A 17,385-nucleotide genomic window follows, 5' to 3' on the forward strand; every position below is an offset into this window, starting at 1 on the left:
ATGGTGACTGGCCAGTTAATCTACAACCAGGCTCTTCTTTGACCCTCTTAACTACCCGGTGAAACACAGATCACACGTGGTAAGAAATCCCAAGAGCTGTGAGACGCATTTGTTACGTCTCACCATTTATCCCTTTATAAAAAGGTATGACTATGGCTCCAGAAATGGCCAGGACGGTGCCATGCTGTTTCAGACTCCGGACACATGAAGCTCTGAAACATAAGGTGGGACCAGGTACCGGTCTCCTCATACTGGATTCCAACTTCCACCAGGATAAATAGCTTGGTCATTTTCATGGCTTTTCAGAAATAGGAAGAATGTTCTATTTTGAAGCACATAACAAATCTTCCTAGTCAGAAAAGTTCCACATAACTCACCAAAAAATACATTTCCTTGTCCATTTTAATAATCTGGAACAGCTGCAGTACATATTGCTTAAAAATGTTGGAAGAAATTCACTGCATTTCTTCAACCCAAAGTCTACCAATTCAAGATTTTCAAAAATCTTTTTTTTTGATTTATTTTTTTTAATTTTTATTTATTTATGATAGTCACAGAGAGATAGAGAGAGAGAGGCAGAGACATAGGCAGAGGGAGAAGCAGGTTCCATGCACCGGGAGCCTGACGTGGGATTCGATCCCGGGTCTCCAGGATCGCGCCCTGGGCCAAAGGCAAGCGCCAAACCGCTGCGCCACCCAGGGATCCCAAGATTTTCAAAAATCTTGAATTGGGTGGAATGCCTTGTATATCTCATCCCCAGCACAAGGAACAGGTAGAACTCAGAAAAAGAAAGGTGACCCAGTGGCCTCAGATGTACTCCGCTCCGAGACACCGAGGGATCCGTGCTACCATTAGGAAGACACTATTCAACCATGGGAACCAACAGTCTATACAACAAGGTTTGGTCATCGGAACCCAAGGGCTCCTCAGCCCAGAGCCACCTTCCCTGGAACATGACTAAGCCCCCTCCGGGCCTAAGATTGTGATCAGTCATAAACACACGCCCTCTGTCCACCCACATGATTGCTACGTGCAAATACTACATAACCCAGAGCTGTGTATTGTTTTCGTTAGGGAAAATGAAAACCACAACTGCTTTTCCCCATGCGATCGTGAATACATCTGCCATCCACCATTCTCTTCTTTCCTTCCCTCTTGATCACCTGAACTACCAACAGCAGTTATCTTTATCTTGAACGCAGCTTCAGTTTTAAATCACAGGTCCATACGCTCAATGGCCCACTGGACATCTCCACCTGGATGACCCTTAGCTCTGACTCACGTGGACAAGGCTGAGCTCCCCAACACACCTGTTTCTTTTTACTTAGTGACACCTTTTAAAAAAGTTGTTATCTATTTACTGAGAGGGAGAGTGCAAGCAAGCACACACACGTGAGTCAGGGGAAGGGCAGAGGGAGAGAGAGAATCTCAAGCCAACTGCACGTTGAGCGTGAAGCCCGACACGGGGCTCCATCTCACAACCCTGGAGTCGTGACCTGAGCCAAAGTCAAGAATCAGACACTTAACCAACCGAGCCACCCAGGCTCCCTTTACTTAGCGGCATCTTGATAAATGCACCATGGTCAACCCAAAGGGTTTAATCCAGAAATCTGGGAGTCATCCTATAGAAATTCAGCCTACTTGCCCCCACAAACCCTACAATCTTCCTCTCATGTCCTTCATACTCAAACTCCCCCCAGGATTGGTTTGGAACCCTATCATTTCCCATTCTGCTCGGGGGTCCTAGACTGGATGTCTGCTGAACTTATCCCTCACCCTGCAGCCAGAGCGAGTTTTCCGGGAACTCATGTTCAAGCTGTCGCACGCAGCCTTCACAAATATATTCGAACTTGTTCACTTGTACACAGAGCCCTTCCTCACCTGCTCTTGACCACCGTGCCAGATGGCTGCATGCGACATTTCAGCATCTGGAAAGTCCTACAGCTGGACGAATGTGCCGTACTACACGCTGATCTTCTGCTAGAAATAGGCCAGCCTCCCTCGTGGCCAAAGGCCCCTATGAATACTTCAAAACTCAGCAGGACTCATGCTTCTGCTGGTAATCGTGGTCTGACCTCTTCCTTTTGTTCCTCCTTTGGATGCCCATTCATTATGTTCCAAGTACTCTTATCACACTCAGTGTCACCCTGGGCAGTTGTCAACGTTTGGCCTGTGTGTCTTCACCAGTGAACTGTGAGGTCTTGGAAGCACAACATCTTTCATTTATCCAATCTTCCAAGAACTAACTACTCTGAACAAGAGTAATTTTGCAGCCTTAGAGCTTAGCACTGAGCCTGGCACACAGGTAGGGCTGTTATCAACGTAGATATACTGGGGGCACATGATCTGACCACAGATCTACCAGATAAATTCACGTTTCCACTGTGTTCTAGTGCTCTGTGTCCACTACCTCCTATATAAGAGAAACTGCTGTTGTTATCCAATTAAACAATTTAAAACATTTTTGAACAATGAACAAGACTGTTAAGCATTCAAGTTTGATGAAAACTAGATTACAACAGGTAAGTCAAGTTGTTGCTGAAGACAAGCTCTTAAACTTACAAGTGACGTTTCCATTTAATTTGAGTAAACGTCTAAAATTTCCTCCTTGTTGAAAGGAATCTGACCCAAAAAGAGACCCAAAAGAGACAGGAATGGAAGAAAAAAATCGTAAAAATAACGTCCCTAATTGCCACCATCATGTGCTCATGTGGAAGTGGCCACTCAAGAGTATGAATGTTTGGTGAAGTTTAAAAATACATATAGTCAGACAGATGGTTACAATCATCTTTTGGCAACACCAGTCTTGATTTCATGTGAAAAAAAGGCCCCGACAAACCACACAGGCTTCAGCTGTTCCCCACACGAGGCGCAGGCGGAGGCTGGAACTGCCGGCGCCGGGGCCATCCCGGCATCCGAGAGGCACGCGGCTACCTGACACCGGCTTCCGAAGGGGCGGGAAAGGAATCCAGAGACGGTCTACTCTGGGAAAACTCCCCTCAGAGTTAGATTTGCGCATGGGAGCAGTCACGGCCATCCAGGCCAGGCCTCCCCGGCTGGCGGCCCCGGACCCGCGGGTGAACGCGGCTCACCTGTCTGCTCCGCGAGCGGGTCTCTCGCTGGCTGCTGGCAACACATCACTCCGCAGGAAGGAGAAGGCTTCCCAGGTCACTCGGGAACATCGTCCCGCACGCTTACAGACTCGGGGTGCAAGGCCACCCAGCCCAGGGAGGTTGTTTTTGAAACAACCTAAAACTACGCTAGCTGCGGGGAAGCCCTGGGTGGCTCAGCGCTTTGGCATCTGCCTTCAGCCCAAGGTGTGATCCTGGAGACCAGAGATCAAGTCCCATGTCGGCTCCCCGCAGGGAGGGCTTCTCCCTCTGCCTGTGTCTCTGCCTCTCTCTGCATCTCTCATGAATAAATTAATAAAATCTTAAAAAAAAATACTCTAGCTGTGAAGAATCGCAGGTGCTGATATCAGCGTGTCTTTAGTCGGGCCGCTTCTCCAAGTGGGTCTTTTGCTGCTCATCTCCACACTGTTCGGCAGGACCAGCAAAGGAGCCAGGGTCCCGGCGGAGCAGAGCACGGCCTCCCCGGGACCCGACCCCACGGCCACAGCGCGGCCTCCCTGGGACCCGACCCCACAACCAGAGCACGGCCTCCCGGGGTCCAGTCCACGTCCCTCCGCACACCTGCCGCAGCGCGTGACAGCCCAGGACGGAGACCCTGCGTGTCCCCCAGTGGAGGACGACCACCCTGCCACAGCACGGGCTGCGGGGTGGACACGGGGCCTGCGCTCTCCACAGTGGAAGCCCCGCTGTCCTGTCCCCACCGTGTGCACGTGCAGGGCCCCCAACAACGTGGAACCCCCCCAGGCTCTGAGGGTACAAGACGGGCATCCCGAAGCAGCTCCGGCCCCAGCCTCCCCTCCCGGAGGAGCTGCCAGGACCGTGGCCCAGGTCATCACGGCCATTAGGGCTTCCCGAGGCTGGTGGCCACCAGAGCCGCCCGCCCTCCCCCCAGCATCCCCCCCCCCTTTCCTCCCGACCCCTGTGCCCGGGCTAGACCCCATGCACTCTGTGCCACCCGCCCTCTGCGGTCCGTGCACTCCACCCCTACCAACGTCTAAGTTCTACCTCCGGGAAATCCTCTCCCCAAAACCCTTAACAAAAGTGCTGTGCTCTCTCCCGCCCGGCCCGGCGCCGCTGCGAACCCAGTCTGGCCACGGGGTGCAGGGTGCGGGGTGCGGGCATGTGCCCAGCCAGTCGGCCTCTCAGCTCGCCACCGCTGACAGCTCAGCCCAGGTCCCGCTCTGCTGCGTGGTCCCGGGCACCCCTGGCCCCACCCGCTGGACACGTCAGCATCCCCGGCCTGGGCCCTGCAACCAGGAGTGTCCCCGGGCGGTGCCGACCGTCCCCTGGCACAGTCCCCCGGTGGAGGACCGCTGCCTGAGGCTGTCCTGACCGCAGCCGGCCGCCCCACCGGAGGGCTCAATCCTAACACACACCACAATCCGCGAGCAAAGGAACTCGCCCAACCCAGGGAGACCATCACCCCAAGTCCGCTCCCATCGCTCCATCTTCACGTGCAGTGTCCACCAGCCTCTCAGAGCCAGCTCATAGGCTCCTCTGAGGTGTCATTGCTGCCCCTCCCGTCACCGCCGTACCCCCCCCCCCACATAGGGCTTCCCACGGCAGCGCAGGCCTCGTCCACCCGCAGGTTACCTCGCCCCGTCTCCCCTCGTCGTCCCACAAACACGTGCCGGGCTCCTTCCCTGAGTCTCTAGGAACCTAACGGGGGTGGGTACTTGTCCTCCTGGTCCCATGACGGGTAGGAGGAGAGGGGATCGCGGGGCCCTCATCAGACCCTCTTCCGGGGAGAGGCAACCAGGGAGCGGCCCCTGTGGCGGGAAGCCCAGAGAAAGGGGGCTCCGGGTGGGGTCTGGGGTGAGGCCCAGGCTGGGGGCTGTGGTGCGACTCGGGGAGTCGCCAGAGGGGGAAAGACAGGTGGGGCCTCAGGCGCCAGGAACCTGAAATCCCAGGAAAGGACCCCAGCATCAGGGCGTGAGGCTGTGGCTCGAGCGGAGCTGCTCTCACCAGGGTCCGATCCCAGAAGGACCTGCGGCGGGGCCGCCCGGTTCTGCCCTCGAGGACTCAGGACAAGTTCCCGGCGGAGCTTCCTACAGACCTGGGTGCAGACGAGGAGGATGCGGGGAGAGCTGCAAAGGTCCCAGAAGCCTTCGCCCGCCACCTGCTTCGAGAACAGCCCAGTCAGGGACGCCCCGTCCCTCTTAGAAAACACACATTAAAAAACCGACAGGCTCCCGACGCAGAGCCCAGGAGCGGGCGCGTGGAGAAGCCTGCTCAACTCGGATCGGTCTCCTCGGGGCGCTTTAGCGCTTCCTGGCTGTGTCCCCCGTTCACGGCTGGGGACGGCGGGGGACGGCTCGTGGGGTCCGGGAAGGCTGGTCCCCAAGGAGAAGAGCGCCGGGGCCCTCACACAGGCCAGCAGGCCTTCCTGCCGGGCCGGGCCTTCTCACAGCAACCTGGTTCCTGCCCACAAACCCAATGCTGCGAGACCCGGGGCGTCGGGGGAGACCCGCGGGGGCCGCCTCAGGGGCGGGGGGCGGACAGGGCGCCCCCGGACGCTAGTGTCCAGTCCGCAGACGCCGAGACCGGGCCGTGGGGAGCTCTGGGGATGTGACCGTGGCCGGAGGCCCTGGACAGACCCGTACCCCGCCCGGCGGGCCCCACCCAACCACAGGGGGACATCCTGGCGGCAGAGGGGACGACGGGGTGGAGGAGAGACCCACGGCGAGAGCCCCGGTCCCCGCTGCTGGCTCTGAGGGCCGGAGGCGGGGACCTGCCAACAGCCCGCAGCCCGCCCGCCAGACGACGGGACCTCCGGCCTCCAAGGGCACGGGTGGGCCCCCGCCCCCAGACAGTGCTTCCACGGAGCGCGGGGGGCGGGCGCGGCCACGGAGCCAGGGCGGCAGCGGGCCTCTTAAGCTGCTACGGTCACGGCCCGCGGCGATGTCCGGTGCCCGCAGCGGAAACCGGACCCGGCACCTTCCGTGCAAGCGGCGTTGTGTCCCCCTTCACAGATCTGGGCAGGCGGGCTCGGAGCGGGAGGGCAGCGCGGCCGCGGCTCTGCCCACAGCGGGGCCTCTGTCCGCAGGGGCCGTGCCCGACGGCGGGGACGGACGACCAAGGGGCGGCCGCGGGACACCTTGCCTGCGCCTCAGAGGGGGCGCAGAAGGGCCTCGTACCAAGCCGACCTGCAACCGGAGGTGCAGGATCCTATGTTCTTCCCTCAAAGGGGAGGAAAAAGACCTTCATTCCAGGGGAAGAAACAAGACGGTATTCGTAGGCTCTATCGGGCAGCTTAGCTCTCAGGTTTAACGTCATCACGAAAAGAGGGAGAGAAAAACTTTTTTTTCAAAGATTTTATCTATTTATTCATGAGAGACACAGAGAGAGAGGCAGAGACACAGGCAGAGGGAGAAGCAGGCTCCCTGCAGGGAGCCCGACATGGGACTTGATCCCGGGACCTCGGGATCACGCCCTGGGCCCAAGGCATGTGCTCAACCGCTGAGCCACCCAGGTGCCGCAGGAGAGAAAAATTTTTACTTTTACTTTTATTTTTTTAAAAAAAACTTTTAAAAGGCTGTGCTTGGGTCATTTTTTCCCTCCTTTAATGGACTGACATTTCCCTAATAAATGTAGAGTAAGAACTTGCACCTAAAGACAGAAGAGGGCGAGTCCTGAAATCCTCACCAACGAGACACCTACCGATGAAGAAATTTTAAACCCAGCTTCACATTTATCATCAACTAGAGCGGTATTTCTGATATGCACAGACTTTGTTTTACAGACATTTCTTACACAGCTGCCAGGGGCCCTGGGAATGTCCTTGGCTCAAGAAAGACAAAATAAGTCCTTGGCAAGCTGAGCGAGGAAACTGCTATGTAAACCAAGGCAGCGTCGAACAACTCCGCACACACAGGTACAGTAACCGGGACCCGCTGCTGGCCCCGCCGCGGGAAGCAGGGAGTTCCCGGGTCACCCTGGCGTTTCTGACGGGGAACACAGCAGAGCTTCGCCAGTACACGCACAACACGCAAGAGACGGCCGCTTCTTCCTAAATACGTATGGAGGCTGCCTCCCCTGAAGAACTTATGGGAAATCCGGTAATCTAAAGACCCTGTAAGGAAGCTCAGCCGGCAGAGGGCTGGAATCCCTCTGCGTTTCTCTCCATAGGGCTGCTTGAAAACATGTGGCGAGCATTAGGTCAAGCTGGCAAAAATGACACTTTCACAGTGTAAAAAGCAGAGGAAAATTAAGCAGTAAACCCGCAATCAACGGATTTCTCATTTCCCAGATCTCCTCTTCCGGTCTAAGGGCAATAAACTGGAGACACAAGAATACCAAGCAGGCCTTGAGTTTCCGTGAGCATCTGCCAGCTTGCCGTAAAGGGGGACATGACCCATCAGGATCACCAGTGCATTGGCAAAATTCAGCATAACTGCTGAAGGACAAAAATTACCGAAAGATCGAGAGTTTTCACAATATCAAAATTTTGGTTTTTTTTTTTTTAAACCTATATGTTTGAACCTGACAAGAAAAAAATATAGGTAAGCAGTTGACCCCTTTACTATGAGGACTTGGAAGCAGGCAGATGAAAGAGATAAAATCCGCCGGGCAATCTTGACAGATAAATCCAAGTATGTACTTTAATGCCAAAAAGTAATGACGTGTTGTAGAAATGATTTTTTTAATGATTTCTAAATATTACATCTACAATACAGATATAGTCACGTTTCACAAAAGTTGAGACGTGCATGCCTGCTTTTTTATGGACATGTCTCCCTTCAAAACAGCAACCCTGCACGTAAGAAAGATGGGTTCCCTGAATCCAAATATTCCCCTGGAGGGGCTCCGGGGCCAGAAAAAAAAAAAAAGTGAGAAATCCATAAAAGGAGAAACATCAAGAAAAGGAGAGAAAAGTTGGAGCTTGAGGTACTATTATTTGCAAATCCACATTTTCCGCCTGGCCCTTAGCTGAGAAAGACAAGCACTCTGGTGACTTCTTCGTAAAAGAGAACCCTTCCAAGACAGAAGGCACTCACGAGGGGTCAAATCACCCTTCCACGCATAAAGCACTTCCTTCTAATAAAATCAGGGCAAAAAATAATAATAATAAATTAAAAAAAATCAGGGCAACACACACAAGAACACGATTCACTGGACCACGTTTCTAATTTGGCTGAACACCTGAAAACACAGTTTTACTTAGAGTAAGTGGACGGTCTCAAAGGGCAGGAAACACTCGTTGAAAACAAAACTTCACATTCAATCCCACGAGGGATTTTTAGAGAGAATCAAAGCAGAACTTACGTATATTTGATCCCTCTTGTATCGCTGGTGTAAGTTATGCATGATGGAGCCCCCGTGGAGTTCCGTCAAAGTGGCCATGTCATCTACGCCCTCCTCGGTCGTGGGGTGCATAGCGGTCACCTTCTGCTGCGTAATCGTGCTCTGCTTGTAAGTGAATACCTGGCGGGCAGAAGGAATCCCACTGTTTAGTGGTCAGCAACGAACGGTGTCCCCGGACATTTCCCCACTTTGAAGTACAATCTCAGTACAGTTTCCGCGACAAGACCCTGAGTTGGCAATAGAAAGCGCACCGCAGACAACCTCTGCATTCTCTGTGCCACCATCTACTTCGAAAGGAAGCTATCATGGGACAACCGCTAACAGACGTTCCTAGACGACAGCAGTTCCCGCAGCAGCCACCCCTTGGGAATCGCACAAATCATAAACTTACGCTTCGCTGCTCTGCATGTTTCTCCAATCGCTATCAATCCGTAACGGTGGGGAACCCGCCTAACCAAAGTTTTCGAAAGTACTTTGGCTTCGCTGTGTAACATCTCACATGGGATCACACGGCGTATTTCAAGACTTCATGATAACCGCCCTTCAATGCAAGTGTCACATAGATTCACCACGCAGTCGGATTTGCTCAAACACGTATTTGCTTAGAGGTTGGAACACATCATCACAGGAGTATTTTAAAAATGTCCTTGAATCCCTTCTTGGACTTAAAATCGGTTGGCGTCCTTGACAGCTGTCTTCCTTAAAATTCCAAGCATCACGGATACGTGCTGCCCACGTGCGGTGGCACGCACAAGCCAGAGCTCGGATGGGAGGGGACTGAGCCCTGAATTCGCACGCATTTCCACAATCTACTCCGTGCTTCTCTACCACCGCTGACTTGGTGCAGGATTAACCGTATTAAGTCAGCTCCACCTATTGATCAAAAGTTGGCCAGCTTCACCTACAAACACATGTACCTAACAATCATCTGGCGGCATCTACTCCACAGTTATTCGTTTTATACTTTTGTGACATTCTTCCCTAAAAAACACGAAGGCAGAAAGAGCAGGGGCCTAAACGACGTGAAAGATGTACCGCGTTCGCATGCGCACACACTTCACTCGCGTGCAGACGCAGAATGACTTTCGGAGACTATCTGCAGGACTTCCTGACTGGGGAATTCTATTTTTACACGTTGACCGGTTGCCTACGTGGCAACAAATAGCATGTTATTGCAAACGAGAATGACCCACTAAGAAAAGCAAAAGTACCAATCCGATGGTTTTCAGAAGCCATGAGAAATGGCATGTTTTATGTTTCTAGAGGAAAAAAATAAGACTTCAGCCGTGGCATCTCTGCCACAGGAACCACAAGAGTTGGTAGAAACCAGTCCTGAGAAACTGCTCCAGGCGAGGGCGGACACCTGACCATGTCCTGTCAAGGCCGGCCGCTGTCCCCAGCTGCTTCCTGGGGCCCAGACCTCCCGCAGGACACGCGCCGGCCGCAGCGGCCCACCTCCCGCCAGACAGCCAGCCCCGCCACGTAGGCACCCAGAGGGCAGGACAGGCCGGGGCGCTGCCCAGGGAGTGCACGGAGGGGCGGGCCATGGCCAAGGATCAGCATTCAAGAAAACAACCCTCGGGAACATTCAAGAGTGTGGGCGCACGTCTAGGACACTGACCCTCCACTCTAACTCAGACCCCATGGAAGAAAATTAAAGGGAGGGATTCAGACCAAGGCTCGGAGTTGTCCTGGGGCATCTGGAAAGGCCCAGAAAGGAACAGCTAAAATTCTCTACTCTTCCCCAGCTTGCTACATGCCAACAATGCTAATCCAGGCAGGTTTTCTTTTCTTTATTTTTTTAAGACTTTATTTATTTGAGAGAGCGTGCGTGTGAGTGCACATGAGCGGGGTGACAGGCAGAGCGACAAGCAGACTCCCCGCTGAGCAGAGGGCCCAACGTGGCGCTCGATCCGGGGACCCCGAGACCCTGACCCGAACCCAAGGCAGACGCCCAACCGACTGAGCCACCCGGGCGGCCCAAGCAGGCTTCCTGGAAACACCAACAACTGGGCTGGTACTTGGGTCTCACACCTGCAGGGGCTAACCCTAGCAAGCCAAGGAGTGCAGAGAATCCCGTGCCGCCTCTCTGCTCCTGGCACACGCGGGAGGCTCGTCGTCTCCCCGCGCTTGCTCAGAGCTCCCGCCAACCCGGGGGTAGAATGGTTGCTCCGGTTCCCAGGGAAAGCTTCTTGCAGGAAAGAGGAGGGCAGCAAAGCCAGCACCCTGTCTCCTGCCCAAGCCCTCCCAAGACTCGTCATCAGCAAGTCCTTCCCCACGTGGAAACAACTCCTCCTGCTAACTGTCTCTGAGTATATGGAGAATCCCAGAATTTGAGGATAGAAAGAATTCAGATTCCCCAAACGGTCTTCTGTATTTATACTGAATGTGCCTTTTGGAAATGATCATAGATAGCCTACAACTACAACACTTAGACATTAAGAAACTGTTTATGTACACCCCTACCTATAACATACACAAGGAAATATCGATGTCGTATATAAACGTGTGTTTTTTAAAGCCCTGGGAATAGCAAGACCACGTGTGGACTCAAGTCCAGAGCGGGGCACAAGGGCACTGGAGGAAACGGCTACACACCACACAGCTCCCCACCTTCGCACACCTGGCCTCAGGTCTGCAGGGGCACGCGGTGTGCCAGACGTGGGCACGTGCCCATCCTAGGGGGGAAACCCAGAGAACTGGAACCCATCCTTCCCACACCCTCAAGGACGCAGAACCATGACGGGAGATAAGGGTCACGTAAACAAGAGACTGTGAACAGAAACAATAAAAACACGATGCCAAGACAGAGGCCAGCAGCTGCTCAAAACACTAATTATCTCCAGAGAAGGAGAAGAGTAGAGAGAACGTGTTGGCGAAGGCAAGGCCGGGGTGGCCACCCCTTCAGAGCCGGGCTGACGCGGGTGAGGATCTTCCGAATGTGCGTGGCACACGGCAGGTGCTAAGGAAGGAGGGTCTCACAAATTAAGGAAACCCATTCATTCAACCAAGCATTTACTGGCGTGGCCTGCGCACTGGGAACAGAGCTTACATTCCAGCGAGGGGAAGGAAACAAAACCAAATACACAAGTAAACACCGATCACAGATGGTGATGAATGTTTGTGAACATAAATGTGGGTAAACGGACTAAGTGCCGAGAGACGTTACTTTCTAGGAGGCATGAGGCCAGCCTCGCCGTCAGGGTAACAATGCAGCAGAGACCCTACGGGGGAAGGCGTGGATCCAGCCCCCTGCAGCAGCGTGTTGATGCGGGCTGGCTGAATGAGCACCTGATTTAATTTAGAAAGATTTCAAAGGATTAATGAGACCCACGGTCTTATTCAAGAATTTTTCAGGCGAGTCCCTTGAAGCGTCAAAAGTCATTGGTATGTAAAAAAAAAAAAAAAGTCATTGGTATGTGCAACAATTAACAGGGTATTACTTACACGAGGTTATTCCCAAATAGCAGGAAAACGCTAGGTTTAAAGAACAGAATTCTTTTTACAGGAATTTTTTTGGGGGAACAGCAGCCAAAATACAGTAACAAAACGTATTCCGTAAAAACCCAACTCAGTACGTGGAGTTCCCTGAATGGAGCATGTACTAGGAGAAAGGCGGTAAGGTTGAGAAGTGGGGGAAAATATGGAAGATTAATAGACAGGAAATCAATTTAGGGAAAATGCAGCCTCAGAACAAATAGCTCCTGTTACAGAAATACACGCCACCGGTCACAAGACCAGACCGGATTAGGCACGGGAGCAGAACCAAGGAAACCAAGAGTGTCGGGAAAACTAGGCGGAAGGCTTGTCTAACGCTGGGTTCACTCCTGCAGGAAAAATCTAAAGGAATGGAGCCAATTAATTAGATTAAAAAAAGAAAATAGCTGAGCCACTGTCAACCCACTTTTACTTTTAAGCTTAGGACAGCGCCTACACTGTAAGGACGCTCCCACGACGTGGGGGCAAGAGGCTCTATGTCACAGGGTTCTATAATCTATACACAAGATTTCTCTTATTACAAGTCATTGGAAGCCCAGTCATAAAATTTGACTTTTCCAATTAAAGAGAAAGGAAAAAGAAAGGAACCCTGGCACGTCCTCCCTTGATGGACGGATGCGATGGAGGGTATCCTCGGTCTGGGCCACCTCCTCTCACTGTATCCTAGAATTCCTGCGAGAGTAGTTCTCAACTCAGCACCGGCCTCCTCCGCCCCCGGGACACGTGGCAAGGTCTGTAAACATTTCTGGTCCTCAGAACCGGGGGAAGGAGACGGGTGCTACTGGCATCAGGTCACCAAAGGCCAGAAATGCGGCGAAACAGCACTGAATCGTTCAGTTTAAATGTCAAGAGTGTCATGTTGAGATGCCGCGGTCTAGAGAGGCCAACCAACCAGAGGTCTGCGTCGACACTAGGGGAAGAAATGACGTGGACAAGCCGATGCCTATAAACAGGACCTTTCATGAAGTATAAAACTATTTTAGAAACAAAGAAATAAAAACATAGAAGAGAAGTTAACCAAAGATCGGCATGACAATACTCTGCAATTTGGTTTATGGTTCTTCCTTATTTGACCTAAGTTAAGAGGGTGACGGTGGCAAGGACCAGGATGATGTCTAGGCATTGGGGTTTGGTCATAGCTGCCTTACTATTTTCCACCGTCCTGGAATTACGGTCGGATGCGAAGGTCCAGCTCCTTCCAGGCCACATGCATCCTGCGACTCCCCTTGAGGTCTCAGCCCCGAGGTTGTCCTCTCAGGAGACGCCAGTGTGGCGAAGGACACGGTGCCGGCCTCCTCCTCCTCCTCATTCTGTTGCGTGTACGGTCTTCCCAGCTCCCAGGACAGCCTGTAATCGCTCATCTAATCTGTCATCTTGTGTGAAAATCACGTCCAGGTCCACCACTCTGGGACCCCAGGCCAGTCTCTTTCAACTCATTTGACCACAACACACAGTTAGAAATGTTTTATACCGAAAACCACCATGCACAGAGTTTCAGAAAACACCTGTCACGACGTTTGACGCATCTCAATATTTTCTCTCCGGCTTCTTTTAAATGCTGGCTGTGAGATCTGAACTGATTTCACACCCATTACGTGTTGCCAACTGTGGTTCGAAAGTTCTGCGAGGGCAAGAGGCATGCCTACCCGGTTCTCCGGGGCCAGTCTTGGCCCAAGATACAGACTCAGCAAACATGGAACAAACGGTCCTGGCTCTCCAAATGGGCATAATGTATATGGAGAGGTAGTGGGGGGCGGGTGATGACCACAGCACGGCCTCGGAGTACCGGAGGCAGATCTGGCTGGGTTCATTTCTCCTAGATCTACGCTTCCGAGAGCTTAGGAAAAATGAGCACGGTACTTACACCTGCTCTGGCCCACGCTTTTCTTCCACCTACAAAATAGGAATGGGAAGAACAAGAACTCAGAATTATCACTGAGGCTAAAGAAAATGATGGAGGGAAGAGCCACAGTGATTGGCACCAATGGGGGCCGAACAAAAGGTGTCTAATCCCACGAGGAGGGGCAAAACACAAGGAAGAATGAAGAAGGTTCTAAAAGGAAATACACCAATTGTCTTCGCACACAGGAGCCCGGGCACGAGCCCGGAGACTAGCTGCATGCCGGGAGTCAGCAAAGGGGGGGAATCAGCAGATGGTTGGTTCTACGTTTTTTTAGGACAACTGGAACCTGTACTCTGAGGAGCGGTGTTGAATCCAGAGAAAACCCAGACAAGGCCAGCAGATCTGTGCAAAGGGATCGAAAACGTCAGGTTTTCATCGCTCCTGGCGGGTGCCTCTCTTAATTTAATTTCCTTCTTTCGTTCGTTTATTGGCTCACGAGTTCACGACTGCAAGTATGAGCCAAGACAGAGGTTCAGGCTTCTGCGTCCCCCCACGCGGCTGAGATGAGCAGTCACGGGAACCAAAGACGGCCCTCCCCACGGCCAGCCCCACCGACTCGAGGCTCTCCGTGCCTACCTATGTCCCCGGCACAAGCCGTCTAAGAGGACGCGGCCTACTTCGCCGAACATCTGCCTTGGCCTGTTTCTGCTGCTCCCTCAGGAGACCACAGAAAGAAGACGGAGCAGAGAAATGTTAGACTATTCTACTGTTTTATTCAAAAAAGAAGATTTTAGGAAAATCTGCATGAAGAAAATCTCATTGCTCCAGCTGCGTTAGGAAGCACCTTGCAAAGCTCTCTCGTGTACATCACAAGGCGTTAAGGCCGTCTTTGCACCTTGAAGAATCTAGGGTCAAGAAAAGGCACGATGCAAGTATTTTTTCATCACAGTTATGCTAAATCATGATAAAATTATACTATGCACATAGTATAATCCCATGTTTAATTTTTCAAATGCACACACACAGATACACACCCCAGTAACTGTGTGCACACAGATACACACCAGCAACTATACTCTTGAGCACTCATTCTACCTAGATGAAAACTCACGTTCGCACAAAAATGTGCACACACGCATTTACAGCAGTGCTGCGTGTAAAAAGCAAAAGCTGAAAAAGCCACTCCCAGAAGGTTACACGGGGTATGATCCCATGTATATAAGATTCTTGAAATGACAAAACTATAGAGAATGGAGGGCAGGTTGGTGGTTTCTCCAGAAGTTGAGAAGCTCGTGGGGGTGAGAGGGTAATGGAGGTGCTTTCAAGGGGCCACATGCTGGATCCCAGGGATGACGGAAAGGCTCTGTGTCTCCGTTCTGTGTCAAGACCCAGGCTGTGATATTGTGCTTGAGATGTGCGAGATGTCATCACTGAGAAAAAGCAGGTAAAGGGTATATGGAATCATTCTGTATTATTGCTCAAATGCATGTGGAACTACAACGATGTCAAGACAAAAAGTTTAATTACAAAAATCTAAAAAATGCATGTGAAAAGCCTGGAAGGCCTCTGTGTGTTCTGTCAGGAGTAAATAAATAAAAATCTTAAACACACACACACAAAACCAGGACCCCTGGGTGGCTCAGTGGTTGAGCGTCTGCCTCGGCTCAGGTCGTGACCCCGGGGTCCTGGGATTGAGTCCCACATCGGGCTCCCTGCATGGAGCCTGCTCCTCCCTCTGCCTGTGTCTCTGCCTCTCTCTGCGTCTCTCAGGAATAAATAAATAAAATCCTTTAAAAAATAAATAATAAATAATTTAAAAAAAAAGTCTGGAAGAAAATATACCAGAAGTCCAATAATGGATCACATGCTTGTAGAGATTTCTTTGTTTATACTTTTCTACCTTTCCCATTTTCTCAAGTTTCAAAACATTTCTAGCCTTAAAAAAAAAATCCAGTCCAATCAAAATCACTATCACTGAACATACCTGGCTATGAATAACTGATTCAATTAGTTTTTAAAAATGACTGTCGTAGAGCTACTTGCGCAAACTAACAAATGACATAGTGCCCCCGCCCCCAGAGTCACCGGCCTTTGGAAGGAGTAAGAGCTTCTCCTCCCACCTACTGGTACTGAGCGGGCTAAGCTTCAGTCCAGAGAAAGCACAAAGCAAGAGGCACGGGTGGGTAACAGCCCAACGGCCCTGATTCGGGGCTCCCTGCGCCTGGGACAACTGGTTCACCAGTCTTCACTTCGGAGGTTGCTCATTCCCAGTCCTAAGGCCCTGGCCCTCGTCCTAAGTTCAAGGGCTCCTTTCTGATCCGTCTCTTCTGAGTCGGAAGCCTGGACCCTGAAGCATGAACCTGAACTCCGGTGTCCGACCTCCATGCCCGTAACTGCAAACCAAATTGACGTTTCAGAAGCATCTTTACCCCCCGCCCCCCACACACTGGACCTCCACATCCTACCCCGTGCCTCCCCCCATCCTCCCCCTCTCTCAGGGATGACACCCTCATCACCACCTCCCAAGCTTGAAGCCTGAGTCGGTCTAAAGCCCCCGCCCGCTGCCAGCCGCGTCTCCTTCCCAAGCCCTACCCTGGATGACCAACATCGCCTGGACTCCATCTGCTCTCGCCTTCCTCCCCCGCACCTCGCAGTCTTCATCCGACCCCCACCACTGCGCTCTGGTTAGTGCTTCTGCCCCCCGTGTCCCATGGCACGAACCTGATCATTCTCAAATCAGAGTCCGAGGAATGTTTTTTGATGCTGAATTGAGTTTAATGACTAGAAAAGTATTTTCCCCCAGACAATTTGTCTTTTCTAAAGACAAATTTCCTTGGCTCTGGTAACTTTGAACTGGAAGAAATTTTCAGAGGTGAGATTCTGGTTCCTTGGGCTGGGGTTTCCCCAAATGGGATCAACTAGGATCTTTCTAGGGAAACACCACTCAAATCTGAACAGCGTGGAAGGTGGTGGCTCTGAAGCCCCCGTGCTGCCCAGCGGCCAAGCAACGTGAGCCTCCAGCTGCTGCGCGTGTCGCCCTCAGCTCCCCACTGTGGGGTTAGGGTCATCACACCTGCACTCGCGGGGCAGGGAGATGGCAACAAGACGATGTGCGGGAAGGGCTCGGCGCAGGTCCCGGCGTGCAGCAAGGACCCCGGCGTTGGGCTGGTGGCCGTGCTGCTACCAGCAGCCTCCCTGGACGCGCACCGACGGTGGCTCTCTGCTCCCGGTCACCTCCAGGTGAGGAATCATCTCAGTGTGGCTTCCCTGCACCGAGGCCCCTGCCACCTGTCCCAGCACGCCGGCCGAGGTGTTCCTCCCACCCACCCGTCCTGTGTCCCATGCCCGGTCACCTGCCCTGGGCTCCTGCAGGTCACCCTCGCCCAGGCCTTCCCCCACCCCGCCCGGCCCAGCTCGGCCCGGGTGTCCTTCTTCGTGCAGCCCCTCGGCCAGAACCTCTCCTGTCCCACGCCGCGCCGCGAGGACGCTGGAAGTGCCGACGTCCTGGCACCACTGCCGGGAAGGGGAGCCGCACGGGGCCCGAAGGGGGGCCGCACCAAATCGCGATGCCACCGCCGTCAGGGGGCTGTGTGGCCGTCCTCGAACGGC

The 17,385-nt window shown here is 52.8% G+C and overlaps 1 protein-coding gene across 1 annotated transcript in view; it reads right to left on the reverse strand.

The window, feature by feature from the left end:
• The window catches only part of MYO10 (myosin X), a 192,970-nt gene that overhangs the window by 107,187 nt on the left and 68,398 nt on the right, over positions 1 to 17,385 (reverse strand). Inside the window, exon 3 of the mRNA XM_055325849.1 lies at positions 8,397 to 8,555. Within this exon, the coding sequence (XP_055181824.1) occupies positions 8,397 to 8,555 (159 nt within the window). The remainder of the gene's footprint in view (positions 1 to 8,396; positions 8,556 to 17,385) is intronic.

The sequence above is a fragment of the Nyctereutes procyonoides genome, unplaced genomic scaffold (assembly GCF_905146905.1).
Source record: "Nyctereutes procyonoides isolate TBG_1078 unplaced genomic scaffold, NYPRO_anot_genome, whole genome shotgun sequence".
Lineage (NCBI taxonomy): Eukaryota > Metazoa > Chordata > Mammalia > Carnivora > Canidae > Nyctereutes > Nyctereutes procyonoides.